The sequence below is a fragment of the Aspergillus costaricaensis genome (assembly GCF_003184835.1).
Source record: "Aspergillus costaricaensis CBS 115574 unplaced genomic scaffold BO79scaffold_5, whole genome shotgun sequence".
NCBI classification, from domain to species: domain Eukaryota; kingdom Fungi; phylum Ascomycota; class Eurotiomycetes; order Eurotiales; family Aspergillaceae; genus Aspergillus; species Aspergillus costaricensis.
Window position 1 is genome coordinate 502,097 of NW_020291805.1, and position 22,964 is coordinate 525,060.

Genomic DNA, 22,964 nt, shown 5'->3' on the forward strand with positions numbered 1-22,964 from the left:
GTCAGTTGCTATTACCTAGGCAACTTGATAGTTACCGAGATTCTGTGCACTTCTTACCAATTGATGATTCCTTACAGAATGTATTGAGTCCACGATCTGCAAAGAACATGTTCAGATAGCTAAGCCTCACTTCGATCGCTCGCCACAAGTCATGTACAAGCTAGACATTCATTACACGAGTGCTATAGAGGGTAATCTACTAATCGCGATCGGCTGGCAGCTTGGCGCCTGGAGGCAATGAAGCAAACATCCTTGTCCGCACTAAAGTGCCCCTTTTACCCCTTATTGTTCATCACGATTGAATGTGCTGACGAGAGCGACTAGATTTGAATGGTTTGGTCATGTAATAATGGATGAATGAAGGAAGTATCTTCGCCAGATCCCCCGGTCCCGCAGGCTGCTCCTTTCTCCCGGCATAGTGAGAATGTTCCCTATCCAGCATTCATCATGATAAGAAAACACCTGGATGCATCGTATCTTGTCCACAGGACCAGAGCGCGTGCATTCCGGAATGGGCAGCATGACCTACTAGGGTAAGAGTTAAAGATTGGAAGAGATCAGTCTGAAGCAAGGACAGCCTGCGATTGTGACCAGAGTTAGCCACCTCAATTATACACCAAGACCAGATGCAAGACACATAAAGCTCGGTGGAGAACGGACAAATGACAAGTGACAATGTCAGCCCGTCTCAGCCACTCCCGTCCTCTGAATAGGCATGGCTTTGGAGGACCAGGGTTTGTAGGAGGATACGGGAATTCGAGGCTCGGGATTAGAAGCTATCCCTGCGCCGAGTATCGAGAGCGTTCTAGCCACCACCTCAACCTTGAATTTTCAACAAAGCTCGGCAGAGCTTCGTGATGCTTCACTCTTTCATGAAACTAGCTTTTTGGCCGTTGAAGACTTTTCAGCCAGCCTTGTGATTTAGACTTCCCTTACTCCCTTGAAATTCTACCATGGGTCATATCTTTACTTCTCAGTCACAGGTCAAACCTTGAGTAGCTCATAAATCGATACCACAATATCTTCAATTAGCATATTTGCATTCTTTATCGGTGTAGATAATTGAAAGGTACGCATTCAGGGTTACGTCCCGTTACCTCTCTGTTAGATTTCGACAGGTACGAGGTTGCATGTCATTGATAGCCGGTTCGACCACATGTGCAATGTCCACGGGTCAATTCTGCTCTCCGTAGAATTCGCACCAAATCGCGTTCTTTATCAATCGTCGTGATTCTATACGTAGCATTCATGACACCATCTTAGATCCGCGAACCGCCTACTCCGAGCCATTGGGTGAACAGTAAGTTGCGGGAGGTCACCCCCGCAAGGATACCTGCGTCACAGGAACTCAAAGAAAAGCGTTCGTCGGTATGGTCACGCCAGTGCAGCTGCACTGCATCAATGGCATCCCAGTGTCTAGTAAAGTAATAATGTGTTCTCTATGCTGGGGAATCGGAATCGCCAATATTAACGGGTGATGAACATCGGTATATGGCCATCTTCCTACTGTAATACTGAAGGTTGCCTTACTGCGCAGAGACCGTGTAGTACCCGGATAGATACACACTACGGCAGGCCTCATCCAATTTCTCTCACCGTTTCTTTTGTGTTCAGCGATATGTGTGAATCGGGCAACACTACAAGATGCAGTACGAAGCAAATGTGTGTCCGGTTCAGTCAAAGAGCTCTGAAAAAAGGCGAATTGAAACAGTAGAGTCAAGTTGAACTGCGTACCGTGGGCCTGGGCTCTGGCTACCCCTCTCCCGCGGATCATCTTGCATATGATCCAACAGCATAACCTCTCGTCTGATTTTGGTTCGAGGCGAAGAGCGAAAAACCCTTGTTGTGTGCGAAACAAAGAGACCAGCGGACTACGAGGAGGGTCTTTTTTCGTTCGGGGGAGAGGCCAAAGTCGATGGATCACGAGCTGTACAACAACAAGCCTCAGACGAGGGGCGTAAGAGCAATCATGGTAGCGACTGGTTGTGAATGGTCGCAGAAGGATACGCGATGTACCGTAGCCCAGTGCGGGTCGGGCCAGTCAGCAGTCGATGACGGCTATAGGAAGGGAGAGAGAGAAAGACGCGACCGCTCTCTCCCACTACTATGGAACTAACTAGATACTACTTATTATGTAGTAGTAAGGTACGGGGATGTGAGTTCTGGTTTTCTAATACTTACTTACTGTATGTATGAAGACAACTTACATACTTTAGTTACTATACTTACTTACGTACAACTACCTACCAAAGTAAAATAAATGCGAACCATTCGATCGAGCATGATTACGGGCAGTCACCAGCTGAAAAAAAAAAAGTCCCAGTCGGCTACTCCGCATTTGTGGGTAATCCGAGCGAGTCGTCAAATAGCGTTTCGTCCTTATGATATGCTGAAGGATAGGTAAAGTTGCCCGACCCTAGTCGACCTGACGAGTTAAGAGGATAGGATGGATAGATCGAGGGTTTCAGTGAAATGGGAGGGTCAATTGTGTCCATGGAGAGAATATGTCCAGCATTGTCGCATTAGGGATCACATATTATTATTTCAACTACGACAGATAGATTAAAATTCCTTGATAACGACGAGTTTGGTAGGCTCTCCGTACTAGTTTAGTTAATCGTCACATTGCAGCAGACCGCAGCCCACAATTGAAGTCGGTTTGTCTACAGACTAACTAACTAATTGACTAGAGCGCAACTGACACACTGTTCACCCTAACTAGATAGGTAGTGTGAGTTTAGTTACGGAGTAGCAGGGAAAGGCCTAATGCAAGAGAGAATCGCAGCTCCAATAAAGATACATACACGGTACGCTACTCTGTCGCATCCTAAGGACCCAGAGAGACCAGAGGAGAAGAGAAAGAAAAAGAAAGGTCACAGAGCCAAGGACCGGAGGTGTTCCTGGCCTGAATCAGGGAGGCAATGGCTGGTGAGGACTGGCCGGTGACGAGGGAGATCACCCCACCCCGAAGCCCACCGAAGGAGCGCTGGTGCTGGGACTTTGCAGGTTTAGAGGGTCGAGAGGCCGCCATCGAAAAACAGGTGTCTCCCCTACGGGTGAACCGAGACCAGTCGTCTGGTACAGCCCGGAAGCAAAGAAAGTCAATCTCCAGCTAGCATTGCAACTTGCAACGTCAAAAGAAAAAAAAACCCCTCTCTCTCCAGACTTATCGATTCCCTGGTTTGAGAGGGGATCTACCACCTGGAGAGAACAAAAAAGTAGTGGATAATGTTGAAAGGTATGAGAAGAAGTGATGATGCCTGTGCCCCTCCTGGATGAAAGTTGGTCCCAAATGAAGAAAGAATGAATAGGTAACCAAAGGACGAAGGCATACGGCCGACCGTAACTATACGGTGGTATACTAAACTCCTACTAGTAGGTACCCGCCCCAGCCCAGTACCTCCCAGTATCTCCCGTCTCTACCGCTGTACCGCATCCATACCCTTACGTACTTGCCTGTATGTATGTACCTCTAGGGTAATAGACTTTCCCTTTTCACAGTAAGGGCCGCTCCTCCGGGGCTCAGGCCGCGTTAGGTTGAGGGTGTATCCGATGCGAGGTTCTGCAAAAGGAGTTGTCTATTGCTCGATGTGATTTTGGTCTGTGAGGGCTCAGTTTCTACCCATTCTCCTGGTATCTTCCAGTAAGTAAGATACACCAAAGCGCCCCGGCTTTCCTCATGCGCTTCCGCTTGTTCCACAACACAAGTAGATGGTATTTTTGGCCATGGAGGACATGCTTGAGTTGTAGACCTTTTTAGCATGTTTCACAAGCATCTTATCCGTACCTTTGAACACGAGTTTGATGGATCTGTAGGCCTAAAGATCAAACGTATGGAGGTGGAAGTAAAAGAAAGAAGAGACACCAGCCAGCCAACCGCCCATTTTGGTTGGTCAGATACCGTTGGAAACCGAGATGAAACTAAAACAAAACCATACGCTTACCTTCCAGCCTCGGTACGCGATACCCAATACCACCATTCATACGGGAAAAGCGTCATGGGTTACGATACAGCGTGGGCGAGCTAACCTGCAGCGATCCTCTCGAGACTTCTATCTCCGGCCCTCGTCCCATCTCTTTAATCCTCTTTTTCTCTTCTTTCTACTACACCCGTCTGGAGAGAGAGCAGCTCCTCCTCACTTTCCTCTCCTCCTCATTCTTCTTATCTTCACCTCCTCTCCCTTCCTTCTCTTCCCCTCCTCCCCCTTTCCTTACCACCCGCCAATTCCTTAGGAGAGAACTGAGACTGGTCTACGAGGCAGAAAAGACCGTTGACTGTCCTATAACAGTCGACCACTTCTTCAGCCAGTTGCACCAGCTCTCCAGTCGAGCCGTGTCCGTCAGCTCTCGCTTCGACGTCCTCCCCTTTCGACGTTTGTTAACTCAAACGGCGAATTCCCCCTATATCCGACTACCGGTGCCCTATCTGTGACATCGACGGATAGACTCCCCTGACTTCAGCTCCTGCCGGTTAGAAGAGCGAAAGAGAAGGGTTCTTTTTTTTTCAAACGCTTTCTGTACATTTCTATATCTTGGTTGTGATCCTTTGGGAGGTGAGAACACTTTTTTCTTTGTCCTTCAACCCCCCCTTTTTCCCCCTGCTTGGATGGTCGGGGTTTGAGTGGTGGGTGGGTGGGTGAATGGGTGGAAGTGGAAGACACTCTGGATGATAGTTCGACCTGCCTGGCACCGATGTCAGTGGATGCCAGTGAAGCTTTCTGCCAGCTGAGCGAGTTCCCCATGAGCCCAATTCGAATGAAGTCAGCAATTCCTTATTTCGAACTCCGAGACCTGCCACATTTCCTTCGAGGCGTGGAAACCTGAAGTCTGAGATGACCGCAATTATACGTCGGCATTGTCACAATGGAAGTGCTGGATAAAGGATATTCGGACAGTGGCTGCGTATAGGTCGGGGGTTATGGACAATGGCTCATTGAGTTGGGTGTGGGCAGGGAATGCAGATGTTGCAGGTCGGATGTCCTCTCCCTCCGCCTTGGCCTGTCTCCATTCGACAGTACATGTTGCCAGAGGGAGAGGATCGTCCTTATCTTAAGCAACGAGGTGGATCGGAAGGAGGAGATCCTCATGTGCCCTGAAGAAAGAATGCGTAGCACGGCTCGTGCATATTTGACGGGGTCGACCCGGGCCCTCATACATTGGCAGACCACCAAGAAGCTTTTACCTTTTAGTCACAATTGGCGATTGAAGGAAAGATGAGTGATGGTTAGATGATGATGGCTAACCTTTTTTTTTGCTCCTTCAACAGACAGGTTTTTCTTGATTAATTTCTCAATTTGGCCTCGATTTAGCCTCCCTCCCTTTAATGTGGATTTTGGCTCTCTAAGCGCTTATCCCCTGTCGCAACACCATTCCAGTCCTGTACAGGGACGTTCGAAAGACACTGGATTGCAAACTGTATGTGGTGGTCATTCTTTTCTTTGCACTTTAATCCTTTCCCCCCCCCTGACGATTTCCCCACCCCTTCATAGGGTTCGTGCCTGTGCTCCTGTTTCCACATTCCGGAGCACACCCAGGCTTGCCAGTTCAAGCATCGGTTCCTAGGGCGAAGGCGTTTACTCGTGCTTCGTCTTTCGGACTGGTATCCTACAGAGTACCATCTCAACGGATCATTCCTGCCTGTTCCTAGCCAGCCTAGATGCCAGACACGCCGTCACGGTAAGGGTTGCATCGTGCCCTCTGCCCGAAGGCTTTCAATCTGGGTTAGTATACTTTATCCCCAGGGAATCCCCTTTTCCGCCCTCGATCTTTGGGCCTTCCTTTCTCACCTTTCAATCCTTCCCTTCACCTCTATATCTACATTACCATCCTTTGGCACTTCACACTCGTTTACCAATTTCCTTAATCTTCTAATTTTAATATTACGTTTTACTAATAATTTTACCTTCCTTTAGCTCCGGCCATCACAAGGCTCCGCTCCAGCTGTCTACCCATCCTTCCCCCTTTTCAATACCAGGCTATCGTCTCTTGTGGCCTTTGACTTTAATATTTCCCAACTAATTCCACTCATTAATCCCCTAATCCGACGACTGTCACTCTCTCACCTCCGTCGTTTCCTGATCGACACAGTTATCAGGTCCACTCTTTGAATACTCTTTGGGTCGACGTTATTACCAGACCGACATCATGGCCTACCACAAGCGCCCCACATCGAGCTACCAGCCCTGCGATACTTTCTTCGTCGAGTCCTACGACGAGTTCCCTGCCCCCCGTATGGATCCGAAAGAACACGCCAAGTTGATGGCTCGCGAGCGTCAGTACGCCATGGCGGAACAGCTGTCAAAGATTACCAGCGAGGAATTCCGTGATGACGTTCTGGCGCACATGCTGGACATGGATGCTGCCACCCTTCCGGACGTCGAGTCAATCGATATCCAGACTGAGATTCAGTGGTTCATGCGTCCATACCTGCTCGACTTCTTGATTGAAGCCCACACAGCATTCCAGCTCTTGCCATCGACCCTCTTCCTCACCATCAACCTTCTTGACCGTTACTGCTCCAAGCGTGTTGTTTACAAGAGACACTATCAACTCGTTGGATGTGCTGCCTTGCTCATCGCAGCCAAGTATGGCGACAAGAAGGACCGCGTGCCTACCATCAAGGAACTCAAGTCCATGTGCTGCTCGCTATACGACGACGACATGTTCATCCAAATGGAGTGGCATGTGCTGCAAACACTGGGGTGGACCATTGGACACCCGACTGTCGATAGCTTCTTGCAGATGGCCGTGATGGATTGCCCGTATGATGCCGAGGTCGAGCATCTAGCATTGTACATCTCGGAGATCTCGCTGTTCCATCGGGAATTCGTGTCCAAGCCATCGTCGGATCTCGCCCGGGCCTCGTTGGCTCTGGCGCGCTGCATCCTCAACCGGACTCAGCCTCGTCACACAGAATGGGCGTCCCAGTACGACTCGATGACGCTCGTGGGTTTGTCGCAGCAGCTTCACCAACCCTCCCAGGTACTTTCCAGGAAGTATTCCTCGGCTCACTACTCCCGTGTGTCCAAGGTGCTGGAACAATTCCTTGCCCGTCAAGCTTCGATCGCAAGCTACACGCCCCCCAGCCCGCAAACGGACGTTGTCCAACCCGAGCCCAAGCCATACGAAGGCGAGATTGGGCTTGCTACACCGCAGAAGGCGACCCAATCATCGGCCATGGCGCACGGTTATATCACACCGCCAATCACGCCGGAGAACGAGGCTTTTGCCAATGGTGGTAATCCCACCTTTGCCAAAGGCACAGCAGGAGCTAGTGCTTGCTCGCCATCGCCGACACCTCCGCCCAGTATGCAGTACGTGAGCTCTCACACGTATTCGCAGGACACCACGTACCAACAACAGTTCCTCCAGCCCAACATGTCATTCAGCACTGGTTACTGAACTCGACACGAGGGTTGAAGAAGCTGCTCATCAATAATATACCAACATATTGCTTGATACCTGAATACGATGTATTTTTGCATCTTGTGCCATAACTGCCGATCTGGTTGGAACCAGAACCTATACAGACCTGGTTCTACTTCGACACCAATTTCGTTCTATCTCCGTCTTTGTTTCTTTGTCTAAAAATTGCATACCCCATCTCCTTGTCTTCCGCATATCATCTCACGGGACTACCCCCCGTTGCATTCAGCTTGTTATTTCTCTTCTTCTACAACTAGCATTGCAAGCGCGAGCCGTTCGAGTACATTTGCATTTATGTTTTCGTTTTCCATCGCAGCCCATGGGTAGCGTCACACATTCCTGCGCTTCCTTTAGTGGATTGCGATGACCAAGCTGGGTGTTTCGTTTTAACTTTCCGTTTCTAGTTCTCCCCTTTTGTCCCTATCTACCCCTTTCACAACATTCATCAACCTTGTCCCCTTCACAACACCCCTACGTAAAGAACATTAATGTGGCTTAACCTCTGACCCCATGTTTCCTTCTATACACGCAGGTCGCATACAAGACCCTGCACCGTGTTTTTATCTGAGCACGGCATCTGTTTTCTTCCTGGTGGAATGAGGTCCCCCAAAAAAAGCAGAAAAGAACATTGTCAAAACCGACCAAAAAAATCTGTGTGGTCCGGGGAGGAAAATGCAAATGAGAAAATACCAAACAGATATGAATTTTTGTTATTTAATAGTTGGAGAGAGAGATGCAGATGCAGATGAAGGATCTGTCATCACAACAATTATGGACCGGTGGATGAAAATTGACCATTCCATTTTACCTTTACTACTACTATCTTCTTCTCCCTCTTCTCTCATTCACTCGGATGATACCTTGATCGATCGATCCATCTCCTTAAGTTTATTTTCCCTGGTGGTTCAATCTCGCATTTGCTTTCCTTCTTCTTATTATCTCGTGGAAAGTCAGATCTTGAGCGACTACATACACATACACATACACATACCCGATTATACCACTACTATTAGTATCATACCCTTCCAAAGTAAGCTACATGCATAGACTACCCTCTAGACAATCCCACATACCCTGTACACCCCATCCATGAATCAATCACTCAATCAATCAATCGTGCATACGCACGCGCGAGAGTGAGTGCCCGACATGCCCGACTCGGGCCAGTCCGTCTTGGCTACAGCTGCCTGCCACAATGGGATACTTTTCACTTTCCAGATGTGAATAGATAGATAATCTGCTTGCATTGCAGAAAATACACAGATGGTATCTTTCAGTGGGTAGGTAGGTAGTAGTAAGTGATATACATTCTAGAAAATATATGTCAATAGTGAATAAAGTGACTAGTATAGTAAGTAAGCTATGAGGCGACAGAAGTATTTCTTCAGTTAGTAGTCGGTTTTGTTGTATGTAATGCTAAGACACGATGAGAAAACTTGGCAGCATATTCGAAACGGAAATGTGTGTTTGCTTTGCTTGCCTGCTTGCTATTGTCTGTACTGTATGTAGGCAGGGTGGATGTTGTTTGTCTGTTTGCTTGCTTGCTTGCTTGCTTGCTTGTCTGTCACTTTCCGATCTTGGCTGGCCGTTGATGCCGCTGCTGTGCATGCAGTGCTTCATAGCAGGTAGTCAGTCACTACTATTACTACTACCACTCTCGTCTACATACTGTAACCTGTCAACCTGCCTGTCAACCTACCTACCTTCTTAAGTTCCCTAGTTAGGTAAATACCAGTGAAAGTAGGTAGGTAGTATGTAGGTAGCTCGTCTGCCTATCTGCCTGAGCATCATGCATGGACGATGTCGTGTGCAGTGCGTGTGGTCAGGTGATGTGCTGGCTGGTATTACTTCCATTACTAGTCATGGCAATTCATTTAGTTCTAGACTTTGCTCTTCTGTGTCATTTTCTGTGGTATCTGCAGATGCGGAGAGAATTGAGAGATTCGGATTATATGTCTTTCTGTTCATCTGTGTGTGCATGTGGGTATGTGTGTATCTGTGTACGTATGTATGTATGTATGGATAACGACATGCCAGCACATTAACACGGAGCATATGTCAAATGTCAATTGTCGATAGTGTGGGGAGTGTATGGTGTCTGTAGAGATGTGACTAGAAACAATAGGACCAGGGCAAGACAAGTGTACAGTACAGTACGTCAAATGTGGGAGGTTATCATGCCACGGGGTAGAAAGTGGGTAATGAATGCAATGGAATTGCGGGGAAGAAAGTGTTGTCAGTGTTGTCAGTGTTACTTTCTTGGTTTACTGTTTTCGTTTTCTGTGTATGCAGTGGGTATGCGGTGGGGGATGGATTGGGTTTAGTCGGGTTGGTGCAAAGTCAATGGGAGATAGTAGCTACTGTGTATGGATGCACTTGTAGTGGTAGTAATCATGACAATTAGATTATCTGGTACAACCTCACTTAGAATGTATCCAAGTAAGTTCTGTGAAATAGTATGTGTGACATCAAAATAACGGCAACAAGAATCCAAACCAGTCAACAGCAGATGGATAGTAATTGGTAACAGTAGAGCGTCAGTCATGTCGAGCAATAATGATGATACATCAGGGTGTGTGTGTGTGTGTTAGTGTGAGTATGAGTGTATGTAGGAGGCAGGTAGCCCGCGACCAGCGCAGCACCTGCCCACCCGCCCAGACTGGGCCGGTCGGCAACTGTCATGGCCTGAGTATAGGCGATGCAGATGACTCCGCGTCCAAGTCGGACGAGAGAGCGAACGAGCGAATGAAGGAATGACATGACATGACCGTGATATGACATGAAGCACATAATTAGGACAGGAGCCGAAAAAAAAAGGTAGTCCTGCAAGATCAAACCCACGCTATGCGGAATGACAAAAGCAGAAAAGGGAGGGCAGAGAAAAAGCATCAGCACGATATGGTACAGCCAGAAAAGAAGAAATAATAAAAAAAAAGGGATAGGAAGATGGTGTCGCGGTTGCTGCTGACAAGGGACGGCAGAAGCAAGGGCTGGCCCGGAACTATGCCGTCGCTGTCTCGAGCGTAGATAGACACAACCGGGTTAGAGTTCGTGTCCGTCCTCACTCAGTCTTGCCAGTGGATGGATGGATGGAGGGATGTAACACGTGTGCCTCGTCACAGTGTGAGGAGACACGGAGCAACAGGAACACGAAATCTCCGAAAGGGTAAAAGAAACCAAATAATACAAGGGCATGGCGTCGGAAATCCGAAAAAGGGCGTCAAAAAAACAAAAAGAGGCACAATAGTGTACAATGATCGGGAAAGGAAATCAAGTCCAGAAGGTAATCTCGACGGAAGGGCAAGACAAGAATCCGGGGCAACGATTCGCAAGGGAACCGACGGCAACGGAGAGAGTGAGAGACAGACAAGAGACAGCAAAGGATAGCAGCGCTGCAATGCAGCATTGTCAGGGGGGCGGTGACGAGAGTCCAGAGCATGCCATCCCATCCGTCGGTTGCCGGTCGAGAACGAGAGAGACGCCGAAAAGATAGTTGACCAGACCAGCTGTCGATCCGTCGCCTCACTTTTGGACGAAGCCGCGCGGATAATCGGCCCTTCCGGCGACAAATAGTCCCCAGCAACTGCCCAGCAGCGCTTCCGGAAGGGAACTCCCCCCGACTGGAGGGTTGGAAGAAACCAGGATGGGTTTACTTCCACCGTTGCTTGTCCCAATCAGAGGGTCTCGTTTCATCGTAGATCTGCCCTCCCCGGTTGTGGACAATCACCGGGGGTTGTGTACGGCGTGGGACAGCATTGGGCCCTAAGGAGAGACAGACGCCGGATTAGCTTCCGTGATCCAACAAGATGTAGATAGTAGATTTGAAGTTGCAGATTGGGGAAAAGACATACCTCGTAGATCTGAGACCACAACACGGTCACCGCTGCTGCCACTACTGGACAGGGTAGAATTGGAGTCGTTGACTTTGTGAGGCATGTTGATGGTTTGATGAAAAGAGAAGTGATAGAGTTAAGTGGATTGTTTTGTAGTAGTGGTGGTGGTAGTTTGGTAGAAGATAGGAGGTGAGATGACTCAGGTAGTAGACGGTAGGAATCAGAGAGGAAAGTAGATTTATATAGTAAGTATAAGGATGGCAGTCGGTGGCGGAGCAAGGCTCAGTACGAGGCCAAAATCCGAAGTGTAAGAGAAGAGGGTGAGAGAAGACGATGAGAGAAGAAGGATAGATGAAGATAGAGTAGAAGTAGTTAGAAACTAGGAGTAGTCTTGGGTTGAAGATGTTGTTGATAGTAGAGTTGTAATAGTAGTTAGTAGTTCTGTGGTAGATGGAAAAGAAGCGATTTCCAGACGGACGGCAGGAGGCTTTTGTATGTTTTCCCCGGACGAGGGAAGTATAACGGTATCCAAACGGAAATAGAATAGAAAGCAAAGCAAAGCCAGAATAATGCTCCAATCCAGAAAAGGATCAAGTCGAATCAGATCCCGTTCAGTTTAGCTTCCCCCCCCAGGGACTTGGATCTAGACGGTAAACTCACACACTTCACTAAGCCAGCCATGACGGAGAAGCAGATCGATCATCTTGCAGGACTGACTAGTCGGTGGGCTCTGCTGCCTTCCATTCTTTCCCCCCCCCCCCATTTGCATTACCAGCCTGCAGCGGCCTGCTACATGCTATGCTACAGGCTACATACTAGTTACATGCTACGAAAGCATCGTCGATCCAAAAGAAGTCCGCGACACAGACGTCATGGGGTGGCCCCCAGGCAAAAAGGAAATCGAATGTCTGGAATCCTCGTCGAAGCCTCGAACTTCGCCCGGGGGTGGTGGTATCCACTGCCCCTGCCAGGGGCGAAATTCAAGGACAAAAAGACGAGGCAGCAAACCAGGTGATTCGTCATTCTAGTGACACTCTCACGATGGGGGATGAGTAAGTGTTTCAATTGGGTTTGGGGGGATGATTCTGATAGGAGAGTTGCTATGCTGATAGCCTGAGCCTGAGCCCTGGAGCCTGAAGGGGAATGAATGGGAGTCAGAGAGCCTGGGAAACAAAGTGCCTGGGAGCAACAGACAGGCAGGCAGGCAGGAAGGCTTCCCTCGGCACCGCCCGTCAAGTGATCAGGCAATGCCCTCAGGAGACTGTGGCTGGAGAGTTGGACAGACAGGCTGAATCCACTCTCCTTTCTCGTCTGGCCGAAGAACCTGGGTGATGTGGCGGTACGAGGCTGAGGCGGTCATTTCACCAACTGGCCTTGCCTTTGGGTGACTACTACTAATTAGTTGGACTAGTTAGTTGTCGACAACTCAACTTTTGCCAGTTGCTGATGCTGTCCAAGCTGGAAATCAATGCTGGTAAGGCCCAATACCTTACCGACTCGCCTTGGGTCACGGGAAGCCAGCTCCCCCTGGGAATGTTACCCCCTAAAACCAGGGATATGCCCGATTATTGGGTCAGAGCTGTCACAATAATGGAAATTTACAGCCTTATACCACCCCCACAGGTCACCTGACAGTCGCCCAACTATTAATAACGAGCCAATATTACACTTCCCATACCATCCCATAAATAACACACCTAACCCAATTGGTGCTGGCCCCATCCATCCCGAAACAGTAAGAGTGGAAGGGGACTTGAACCTCAGGCACACTTACTCATAGTAGTCTCGACCGAACCGAACATCTCCTCTCTTCCAAGTGGATCAACATCCTCCACACCTAATTGACTTCCTTACTATCTACGGAAACTTCCTGTGTTAGCTGGCAGCAAAGCAAGCTCCAGTTTATTAGAACGACCCGCGAAAAAAGTCCAAAATAGCAGTCGTCGTCGTAGTCGTCGCCGTCCTACCCAACTGGTTTACTACTATTCCTGTCACACGGACAAAGTACGGTTTTACCCTACCTTAGCTAGGTAAGGTAATTTGAACATCGCAACCCATCCCCATCACCGACTCGACTAATCACTACAGTATCTACTGTATGCCGTGTATTGTACTCGAGACAGACCTGCCTCTCAGGAGAAGGGGGATGGATCAACCACGCACCCACCCACACTACTCACTCATCACTCACCCCCTTATCTCGGGTCTTAGCTTTTCTCTAGTCGCAATAAGAACCATACTTTGATGAAGCCCGATTATTAGGCAAGAAGCGAAGCAGTAAAAAAAAATAAACAGCTCATTCTCCCAATAATAGTCTTGATGATTGATGCTGACGATGGGAAAATAGCTCAAACGTTTCAGTAAATGATAGATGGATAGATAGCTCCAAGCTTATTATCAGGGTAATTATCATTCCCCAGACTATCAGCAACTATCTACTTCCGGATCTAGTCAGTAAGCTACCTACCTAGTAGCACCTACCTTAGCAGAGTAAGCAAGCTAAATCCAGTAGAACCATACTTGGATCCTTTACCGACTCAAGTCAACTCGCTTCACCTCCCTCCTTTTTCCCATCAAGTAGATTAGATTATTGAGACATACTAAGGCAATATGGAGTAAATAATTTAATCCCCCACCCCCCATCACATTATTATTATTATTATTATCCTCGGGTAATCACATCCATCCCATCCCATCCCATACCTACTAATAGTATCCGTAACGGAATAATAAATCAGACCATGCGCATGGAAGAGAGAAAACTAACTCTACTTACTACTACTTACTCACCGCTACAATCATATAATCCGAAGAAAGATACAGAGAAATCACTCACTCATTCATGTTCTACTAACTAATAAACTCCCAACAATACACCTTAATACCTACCTTAGTAAGCACACCGCTACATCCATCCATCCACCCATCCATCCCACTCAACCGACCGTGCCCATCCAGCCCGTCCGTCTGTCTGTCAGGTACAAAAGCAAATCCAACTGACGTGACGTGACCCCTTGTGACCCTCCTATGAACTATCGCCAGCTGTGCCTGCATCACTACTTATGTAATATCTTAGTAACCAACCAACTCATACTAACCCAGTACTAGAGTACTGTAATTGGATTAGTGCCAAACCTGCCAGGTCAGCAGGCAAGCAAAGAAAGAACTAGACCTGGATCTGGGTTAGTTAGTCCCCCGTAAGTTCGAGACAAGAATAATAATAATAATAATAATCACGACAATGACGGAAAGGAACGAAGGCGAAGGATGGTAAAAAAGTGAGGCGGGATTGGATTATTGTGGCTGGCTTGCTTGCGTGGGTAATGGAAGGTTCCTGAATGGATGGTTGGTGTTTATTTATTCATTTAATAATGTTTGCATGTTATTATAGTAGTTAGGTGCATACATACATACATACATCACTGGTAGGTCATACTGGGTGAGTTACTTTACTTTACTTTACTGAGGATGGATGGATGGATGGACGGTCGAAGTGATGCTGAGATTGAGGACTGGCTGGAGTGGTAAGGTGGCTGGCTAGTACGGATGGGGGTTAGTGGGCTGTGCTGTGCTGAGCTGAGCTGAGTTCGAGTTGGAGTTGGAGTTGGGCTTGGTCGGTGTGAATACTTCCCATACTCATAGAGGGCATAGGTATGGTGTTCTACGAAGGATTGCTAGAAGGGATGGGGCCGTATTCGCTAAGTGTAAAGATGCTATACTACCATGTAGTTTGATGGTTTGATCATGACTTCGTAATGCGCCCACAGCCTATAGCTGGCCAGTATATACCCTGTCTTCGCCTGACGCCACACACCCTTCTTCATACGGTTATGAGGATGGCCCATTGTTCTCCCTCTTCATGCGATCCGCCCATCCATTCATGCTTCGTCGAATCCCTAGCGTCCGTCGCATCGTCGTCGCTGGCCCGGTCTGCACCATCGACATGGTAGTCGTGTGATACGTGGCCACCGGTCTGGCTCCCCCAACGGTTCCTGAAAGACTCTTAATCTCGCTTGTCCGCAAATCTTTCCCTGCTTCGCCTCTTCCTTCGTCAGTCGACTTCGGTCCCTGAGTGGCGCGCGAGAACGGCTTCTGTCCCTCCGACGGCTTCGAGGATGCTGCCAACCAGGTGTATTGATTCGGGTCGGAAGATTCGAGAACCGGGCGAGGCGGTTGCAACTTTGGCCCTTGCGGGCGATACGTCCGGAGATTCGATGGGATCACACTTTTAAACTCAGAGTTCGACGATCCACTGTGACGCGTTTGCCCTACCGCGTCTCTTCGGTTGCCCTGAGGCTGGTAGCGCCCAGCCGCGCCTGAACCGCTCTTCGGGCCTGACGACGAAGGCTGCCCGAAGAATCCGGAGATCGTTTTCTGCGATAGTCCGTCCGCTTTGCGACCGACGATGCTGGCAGCTATGGCGTTCGATTTGGTCTCGGCTTTGGTTGGGGGTTGTTCTGGGGCTGAGTCGCTGGTCGCTATGTATTCGCGGGCTGTCGAGAAGCCCAGGGATAATGTGGTGGGCACAGAAAAGTTGGAGCCATTCATGGTCGGCGTCGTCCACGACATGTACGTTGTCGTCGATGCGCCCGATTGCTCTTGATTGAGACGTTGTCTCTTAGGATTGGGCTCCCCGCCCATGGCTCTGCTGCCGTCCCAGCGAATGATGGCATCAGGTGCTTCGAAGCCATCTTCTGTCCACTGATCATCATAGGGGATATCACAGGTAGATCGTCCTTCCGATATAGCAGCTGAGTCCGGCATTGGTCGACGTAGGATATCTGCGATATCTTGGATAATCCTGTCGTTGATTTTCGGTCCGAGAAAACGAAATCGCTCCTCTACTAGCTTTGACGGGAGGAAGCTCGACAATGTTGCCTCTTCGCCATCGCGGGACTGTCGCAGAGGATAACTTAGATATAGCAATGCCTGTGCCCTGGTCATGGCTACATAAAGCAGTCTTCTCTCCTCGTCTGAATCCTCGGCGCGTGAATGTGGAATGATACCATTGAGCACGGCAGGCACAAACACCACAGGCCATTCAAGGCCTTTTGCTGCATGAATCGTGGAGATGGTAACCTTCTCATTGGATTGCTCGCCCTCGTCACCTTCTTGCGGAAGAATCTCTGTGGACAGAGCCACATTCGCCAAAAAGCGAGACAGCGCCTCTTCGCCCGGATGAGCTTGTTGTTGTTCGATGCCCTGTATTTCCGGAAGATTTTCCTCATTTTCAGCCTCATTCTCTGGCCCAGGTGTGTCATCAGCTTGGGTCAAGAGCTCCTCCACGTTGGCCCACCGGTTCTCCTCATTCGAGCCATGCAACGCCTTGAGGTATTCTCGGAACGATAGCTTCTTGATCAAAAAGTCGAGGAGCTTCCTCGGCGACGACCCGTCGGTACATTCACGGAGCTTCTGTCGAGCAGACTCAATGAGTCCAACCAGGGTGCAGAGTCCGTTGTCGGCAGGCTTTGATAGAGACTTTTCCGTAGAACTGCGGCCTTGCGCGACATCCTTCATGAAGTCCCAGAGCGGCTTCTTCACCTTCTCCGCGCCCTTTGTCAATATATTGACCGACTCATCTCCGAGCTTTCTAGACGGCACATTAATAATGCGCAGGAGAGCATCGGTGTTACCCGGCTGGCTGATGACTCGAAGATAGTCCAGGAGCAACTTGATCTCCACTCGGTCAAAGAACCTCAAGCCACCAACCATCCGGTACGGAATGCCATGCTTTCCCATTTGGGCTTCTATCTGTCGCGAGAGAGCAGCCGACCTGAGCAGTATCGCAAAATCTGAGTAGTTCACAAGCTTTCCCGTCAAGGCGATGCACCTCTTAATCTCCAGAACAATCCAGAGGGCCTCCGCTTCCGAGTCAGGCAGCTTGCGCAGGACAGGCATAGTGCCCAAGCTATGCGTCGGCTGCAGCTTCTTCGCCGGCCGTGATGAATCTTGTTCGATGACATCTTGCGCCGAACTCAGAATACACCCAGACGACCGGTAATTGTCCTCCAGCAAGACGACCGACGTATCCTTATATAGCTGCTGCATACGCCCCAGGTTCTTAATCTCAGCAGATCGGAAACCGTAGATACTCTGATCCGGATCTCCAACAACAGTGATCCGCTGATTCTGAGACGCAAACAAATTCATCAACTCATACTGGATATGGTTCGTATCTTGGAACTCATCAACCAGAACAGCTTGCACGTTCGATACACACTGCGGATGCTTCCTGAGCAGTTCCACACACCGCACAAGTAAATCATCGTAGTCCAGCAAACTTGAAGCTGCCAAATTTGCCTCATACTCACGATAAACCTGAACAAACTCTCTCTGCTCCAGAACCTTCGAATTCTTATTCAATTTCGCCGCCAGCTCATCCGGACTAACTCCATGAGCTTTCTGGTGTGAGATCCTTGCCCTCGCTGCATTAGGCTGGATTCCGACCTGTAATCGCTTGATGATCCTCTGTTGAAGTCAGCAACAGACAGACACATACACATACACATGGACCATGTAACCTAGACCACCTACCTTGATAATGGCCAAACTATCCCCCGAATCCGCAATACCAAACCCCTTCTTCAGCCCGATCAAATACCCATACGTTACCAGATATCTCCGACAAATCGAATGGAAAGTGCCCAGAACCAGCTTCCTCTGCAATTCGTCACCAATCAGCTTTGCCAGCCGTTCCCTCATCTCCCGACTAGCTTTGATTGTAAACGTGCAGCAGATGACATCTTGTGGTCGGTAGCCATGGTGCGCGAGCAGGTACGCGACGCGCGCGGTCAGAGTCTTGGTCTTTCCTGAGCCGGGTGGAGCGAGGACTTGGAGGATAGGGGATGGAGACGCTACGGCGGCTGTTTGGGCGGAATTGAGCCCATCTAGGATAGGATCCATTGCGGAGTAGCCATGGGGCTTGTGTTGTTGATGCTGAGGGGTCTAGAAGCTGCAGATCGTCGATTCGGGGAGACGCGAGCGATACGCGGTGTCATGTGACGTCTATACATTCTGCACCCCGGCTGTCGAGTTTTGATGTATACTTTGAGATAGTGATGATAATGAAATTGATGGTTAATTTCATGATATATATAGTTGCAGAGCTTGTTGGACTTTTGGCAGGTCGATAATGTAATGTGAACGGTGTGGGAATTGCTGAACTATATATAGGAGCTCCATACCTGCCATCATAGTACAAATCCACGGCACTATCTGCAGCGACTCATTTGAGTGCCAGAACATGGTATGAAGGAGCATCCTGTATTGAGTTAATACTATTTTACAATTTAATATCAGACAGCCCACAGAATATTTGACTGTGTTGTGTCCACGATAAATTTTAATCAGTCATTGAAATCTTTCAGTTCACACCACAACATTCAGAACCTGAATCGCTCTACACCAACAATGCAATGAGACGGCTAAAATATTGCAATAAGTCTTTTCGTTTCCTTGAGTATATAAGTCATCAGCTCGCAGGTAGGCCACTCAAGAACTAAGTACAACATTCGGCCCCCAAATGGACAACCACTGACAATCACACCAACCCTATAGAAAGCCAAACCCGAGCAGACCGCACCAGGAAGACTCCAGATCTCCATAGCATAAACTCCTCGTTAATATACCTCCACTCCAGAGTGAATCGAGCTGACGCAGTCTCATATTTAGCCAACTAATGCAGCACTCAGAGCTGCGCTGACCGAACCTACCATGGAGGCGCATCCCAGCTAGAAGATTGGTAAGTCCTTGCCACGATGCGTTTCACTATCTGAGAATAATTCAAAGCTAAAAGTACAGAAACCATGGTATTTAACAACGAAAGGAAAGGTGAGTACTTCGCTGCATTGGTTCTCCCATCAGGAGCAAGAACGGGAAATCACAGGATACTGCTATTCCGGGAATCAACACTTAACCAGAGAAAAAGGAACAGGACAGAGCCCAGCTATAGAGACCCAGTGAGAGAGCGAGAGAGGTATTACCGATACATGGGAATCGTGGAGATTGCATGCAAGAGGGGATAGAGACAATACCACGCCATATGTGCTTCACCCTCTATATACATCCAGGTATATGTATGTTCGGACTGAACTATAACTCATCTTGCATGTATGCCTCGATGAATTTCTTTCTACCTGGATAACTCTGTAGATGTCTATCAATGATTTATAAATAGCCAGAACTTATCCATGGAGTAGACCAAAGCCAGATATCAATAACAACCACCGCAAGTAACAGTACCAACCACAGTGACTTTTCTTCCCCAGAGAAGATGCAGTGTAGTATACGCCATGCAAATATCACCAGATACTTACCCAGCCAATCTAACAATCAACCGAATCGCCTTCGGCCGAGACCTCCCTGCACTTCATCTACTTTATCCACCAGTTGTATAGTAAACCGAGAAGCAAAATGAACGAAATCAAAACCGAAGACATCGTATGATCGATCCCCCAAGAAAACAGAAAAACAATAATAAAATCTAGCTTATTACCCTCAACACCCCTGCAAGTAGCACAAACCAGCTAAGCCACATCCCTAGATACAAACCGACCAGTGTTGTTATTCGGAGGCTACTACATACAGCCAAACCAGCCAGCCCGTAGTAATCCCGCACCGCACCGCAGCTAACCTAAGCTTGGCGGTCACTGCCTGCAGCGGTAACGTCACTGATTTACACTCACTCACCTACTTCCTCTAACATCACAACCACAATCAACAACCTCCACCAAATAATCTCAACATCAGACCACACCTACTACTTACTACCCCCGCATCCATAACCAACAAACCACCACCTCCCCGCTCGATTCCCAACCCAACCACAAACCAACCACCCACCCACCCGCGCACATTCAAGCATGGCGCCCATCCGCCGCTACCTCCGAATCAGCAAATACACGGTCCTCGAAAGTCGAATCTACCTCGAGAACCCCTCGGATATCCGATGGCTTCTGAACGCGCGTGATGCCGTACTTCCACGCGTATTCGCAGCGATCCGGCCACTCGTGCTGCCCAAGTTACGTGAGGAGAATGAGCGGTTATTTGCGAAGAAGAAGGGGAAGCCTGTGAAGGATGTTATTTCTGAGGGTGAGTAATCTCTTATTAGAATATACAGGAAATGCATATATATATATATATATATATATATATATATATATTTTGGATGGACTATGTATGGTGCTTGGAAGGGATGGCTGGCTAATCATGCAATTCGTGTAGAGGAATTCGAGGTTGCGTTGTTTTTGCGCGAGTCGAGGACGCGTCATTCGCTTCTTACGAGGCATAAGGAGTTTGATGGGGGTGAGGAGGGGGGATACGCTGTGGGGAGAGGGGTAGGAGGAGGTTCTGGTTCTGGTTCTGGGGCGGCTGGGGGTGGGATCTTGATTGAGAGTGATGAAGAGGAAGAGGGGTTGGAATTGAGGGATATTCCACAGACGAGTGGTGATGATGATGATAATGCGGCTGGGGGGAAGCGCCAGCGGGATGATGCTGATGGGCAGTCTGATGATTCGCCGGAGCGGCGACGCACATCGAAGAGGAGGAAGGATGATGGTACGCTATCGCGAGATGCTGATCATGGTGATGACAAGAAGATGCGCTTCAGGACCAATTACGAGGGATTTAATATCTACGGCTGGGTGCTGTGTCTGCTTGTCACGCGGAAAGGTGACAAAACAGGGACAAGAGCTGCACCGGCAGAACCTGGTCGTCAGGTCTTGATGGAGGAATGGATATCAAGCCAGGCCCAGGGCGATCTGCCCGAAGAATGATTTCGAAGCTGCCTGCAATACGTTACAGCATTGCAAGACTTGCAAACGCCGCGTGGGACGGGGATGGCGCCTCGTCGTAAGATGCGACCTGATCGTTTGATTTCTGCATAACGCATGGTATGGTCCAACGGTCGCATATCATGAATTGCAGAATGCTCGTGCGCGTGATGCAGATTGACTGCTATCCGGCTGAAAAGGATCGAACAATTGTCCTGCGACGTGTTCGCAAATTGCTGTACCACCTGGTGCGATGGCGGCCCGTCTGGACAACATTAGCTGGAGTCGAGACCAGTCCGGCCGAGAATCATCTTTGAGTTCGAGTTTCCAGTGAGGCGACGAAACAGTGGTGTGCGACAGCCTGACTCGGATGCTGGCCGTTATCTGGATTAAGTTCTGTGTAACACCGGTCCCAAGGAACCTGACCGTCTCGCCCCTTTTGCGCCGAAGACCACGTCTACAGTGTCAGGACGCGTCGCAATCGGCCTAGACTGTCATAACTCAGTCGGTCCCTGGGAGCCTCTTGCGGGGCACTCGCCGTTGGAATAGAACACCATGCCGCATGGATGTGCACTGCAGCACATACATATGTGAGGGTCATTTAGACTTTCGGCTTGCTGCATAAGCCATGATCCTGGCGCATAACATACTGATGTACAGGGGTTGTTTCACGTTGACATGCCGATTGACAGCTTGCGACTCCGTGATATATCTGAAAACAGGAGACAGAATGGCGTTTGAGATTGAGCAGACGCGTCCCGAATGGCTTCTGCTTCAGTATCTTGCCAAGAGTCAAAGTACCGAGATATTGCCGTGTCGTCTAATTTTACCCCAACACCAGAGTAAACGAGGACCGGGATTTGGTTCACCGTTTTCTTTCAGGAGCGCCCTGTCCGCCCTTTTGCGGAGATGCCTTCCGAAGCAATTGAACAATGGCCCAGTAATTGGCGTGCAGACATTAATAATCTTGCAAGGCTAAGCAAAACCCTGCACTGGATCCAATGGAGAGTAGCCGAATCTTGACGTCAATGGAGGAAGAAAAGGGCAGGTCCAAACAAAATTTTCTCCGACTAAGGTAGTGGGCGGAGTTCTCCGTACTGTGGAGTAGGATTGACCGACATTGATAAAATTGGGATCCATGTTCCACGGTAAGGACGACTTTTCCATGCGGAAGACGTAGACGAGACCCTCTAGTTAGATACAGCCCTTTTAGGCTTTTAGCCGCTTGAGATGTGCCTAAAGAGGCAAGACACCGCGAGGAAGATGGCCGAAAGAATTGCAACTGAGGTTGAACCTCTGTTGCCTATGTTATTGCCTTGCTTGAGGATTCGAGAAAAACCGTAGCCAGCCGCCCGTGAGATCCGATCCCGCTGCGGGGTTCAACAGGGAGTAGTCGAACCATAAGGGTGCTATTGAAAATCGTGATCAACATGGGTCCTAAGACACGGTATTCAGAGCACCAAGAACTCCGTAGACTCCTACGCCACTACTCAGGACGGCAGTAATTTCCAGTGCTTATCCTGAAGGAGCAAAGGTAATATCATTCAGCCAACCGATAACCAACGGGGTCTGTGTGGTGAAAAAGAGGCTGGGATAGAATTCGATGAGCAGTGGTTTCCCGCAACAGAGTTAGTGGGAGCAAGTGGACCAGCCGTTGTAGTGAAACCGGCGGCGCCAAAGGCGGTGCTGAGACCGGCTGCTCACTAGAACAAAGTAGCAAGTTCGTATCATAATTAGTGGCCTTTTAGTCCGAATTTAGCGACAAAGCGGGAGCGATTGTTGAGAGTTTGAACCGCAACCTGTGTGGGACGGATAGTGGACGAGCACTGTGCGACAAGAGGAGCGGTGAACCATGGATTGCGACGGTTTCTGGAAGAGTCAGTACCATTCCACAGAGCGGAGAAATTCCCTGATGTTGATCTTCACTAGATATGTA

The 22,964-nt window shown here is 48.9% G+C and overlaps 6 protein-coding genes across 6 annotated transcripts; 3 read left to right on the top strand and 3 right to left on the bottom strand.

The window, feature by feature from the left end:
- Positions 1-2,921: 2,921 nt before the first annotated feature.
- Positions 2,922-4,432, top strand: BO79DRAFT_251559 (uncharacterized protein; the record flags this gene model as incomplete). Its single annotated transcript, XM_025685863.1, has 2 exons — positions 2,922-3,078; positions 4,290-4,432. 2 exons carry the CDS (start codon positions 2,922-2,924, stop codon positions 4,430-4,432), a joined length of 300 nt encoding a protein of 99 aa, XP_025543098.1.
- A 1,250-nt stretch (positions 4,433-5,682) lies between these two features.
- Positions 5,683-7,749, top strand: BO79DRAFT_63386 (G1/S-specific cyclin). The gene has a single exon (XM_025689520.1). The coding sequence runs from the start codon at positions 6,145-6,147 to the stop codon at positions 7,399-7,401; it is 1,257 nt and encodes a 418-aa protein (XP_025543099.1). The 5' UTR covers positions 5,683-6,144; the 3' UTR covers positions 7,402-7,749.
- A 2,185-nt stretch (positions 7,750-9,934) lies between these two features.
- On the bottom strand, positions 9,935-10,427 carry BO79DRAFT_63405 (uncharacterized protein). The gene has a single exon (XM_025689521.1). It carries the CDS (start codon positions 10,312-10,314, stop codon positions 9,967-9,969), a length of 348 nt encoding a protein of 115 aa, XP_025543100.1. The 5' UTR covers positions 10,315-10,427; the 3' UTR covers positions 9,935-9,966.
- BO79DRAFT_63409 (uncharacterized protein) lies at positions 10,428-11,051 on the bottom strand. The gene has a single exon (XM_025689522.1). It carries the CDS (start codon positions 10,872-10,874, stop codon positions 10,542-10,544), a length of 333 nt encoding a protein of 110 aa, XP_025543101.1. The 5' UTR covers positions 10,875-11,051; the 3' UTR covers positions 10,428-10,541.
- A 23-nt stretch (positions 11,052-11,074) lies between these two features.
- On the bottom strand, positions 11,075-11,361 carry BO79DRAFT_251561 (uncharacterized protein; the record flags this gene model as incomplete). Its single annotated transcript, XM_025685864.1, has 2 exons — positions 11,075-11,187; positions 11,277-11,361. The coding sequence occupies 2 exons, from the start codon at positions 11,359-11,361 to the stop codon at positions 11,075-11,077; spliced, it is 198 nt and encodes a 65-aa protein (XP_025543102.1).
- Positions 11,362-20,119: 8,758 nt separating this feature from the next.
- On the top strand, positions 20,120-21,031 carry BO79DRAFT_138964 (uncharacterized protein; the record flags this gene model as incomplete). Its single annotated transcript, XM_025678178.1, has 2 exons — positions 20,120-20,348; positions 20,481-21,031. The coding sequence occupies 2 exons, from the start codon at positions 20,120-20,122 to the stop codon at positions 21,029-21,031; spliced, it is 780 nt and encodes a 259-aa protein (XP_025543103.1).
- Between the last annotated feature and the right edge of the window lie 1,933 nt (positions 21,032-22,964).

Coding starts and splice junctions, on each gene's coding strand:
- BO79DRAFT_63386 (XM_025689520.1), top strand. CDS start 6,145: ATGGCCTACCACAAGCGCCCCACATCGAGCTACCAGCCCTGCGATACT.
- BO79DRAFT_63405 (XM_025689521.1), bottom strand. CDS start 10,314: ATGCTTTTTCTCTGCCCTCCCTTTTCTGCTTTTGTCATTCCGCATAGC.
- BO79DRAFT_63409 (XM_025689522.1), bottom strand. CDS start 10,874: ATGGGATGGCATGCTCTGGACTCTCGTCACCGCCCCCCTGACAATGCT.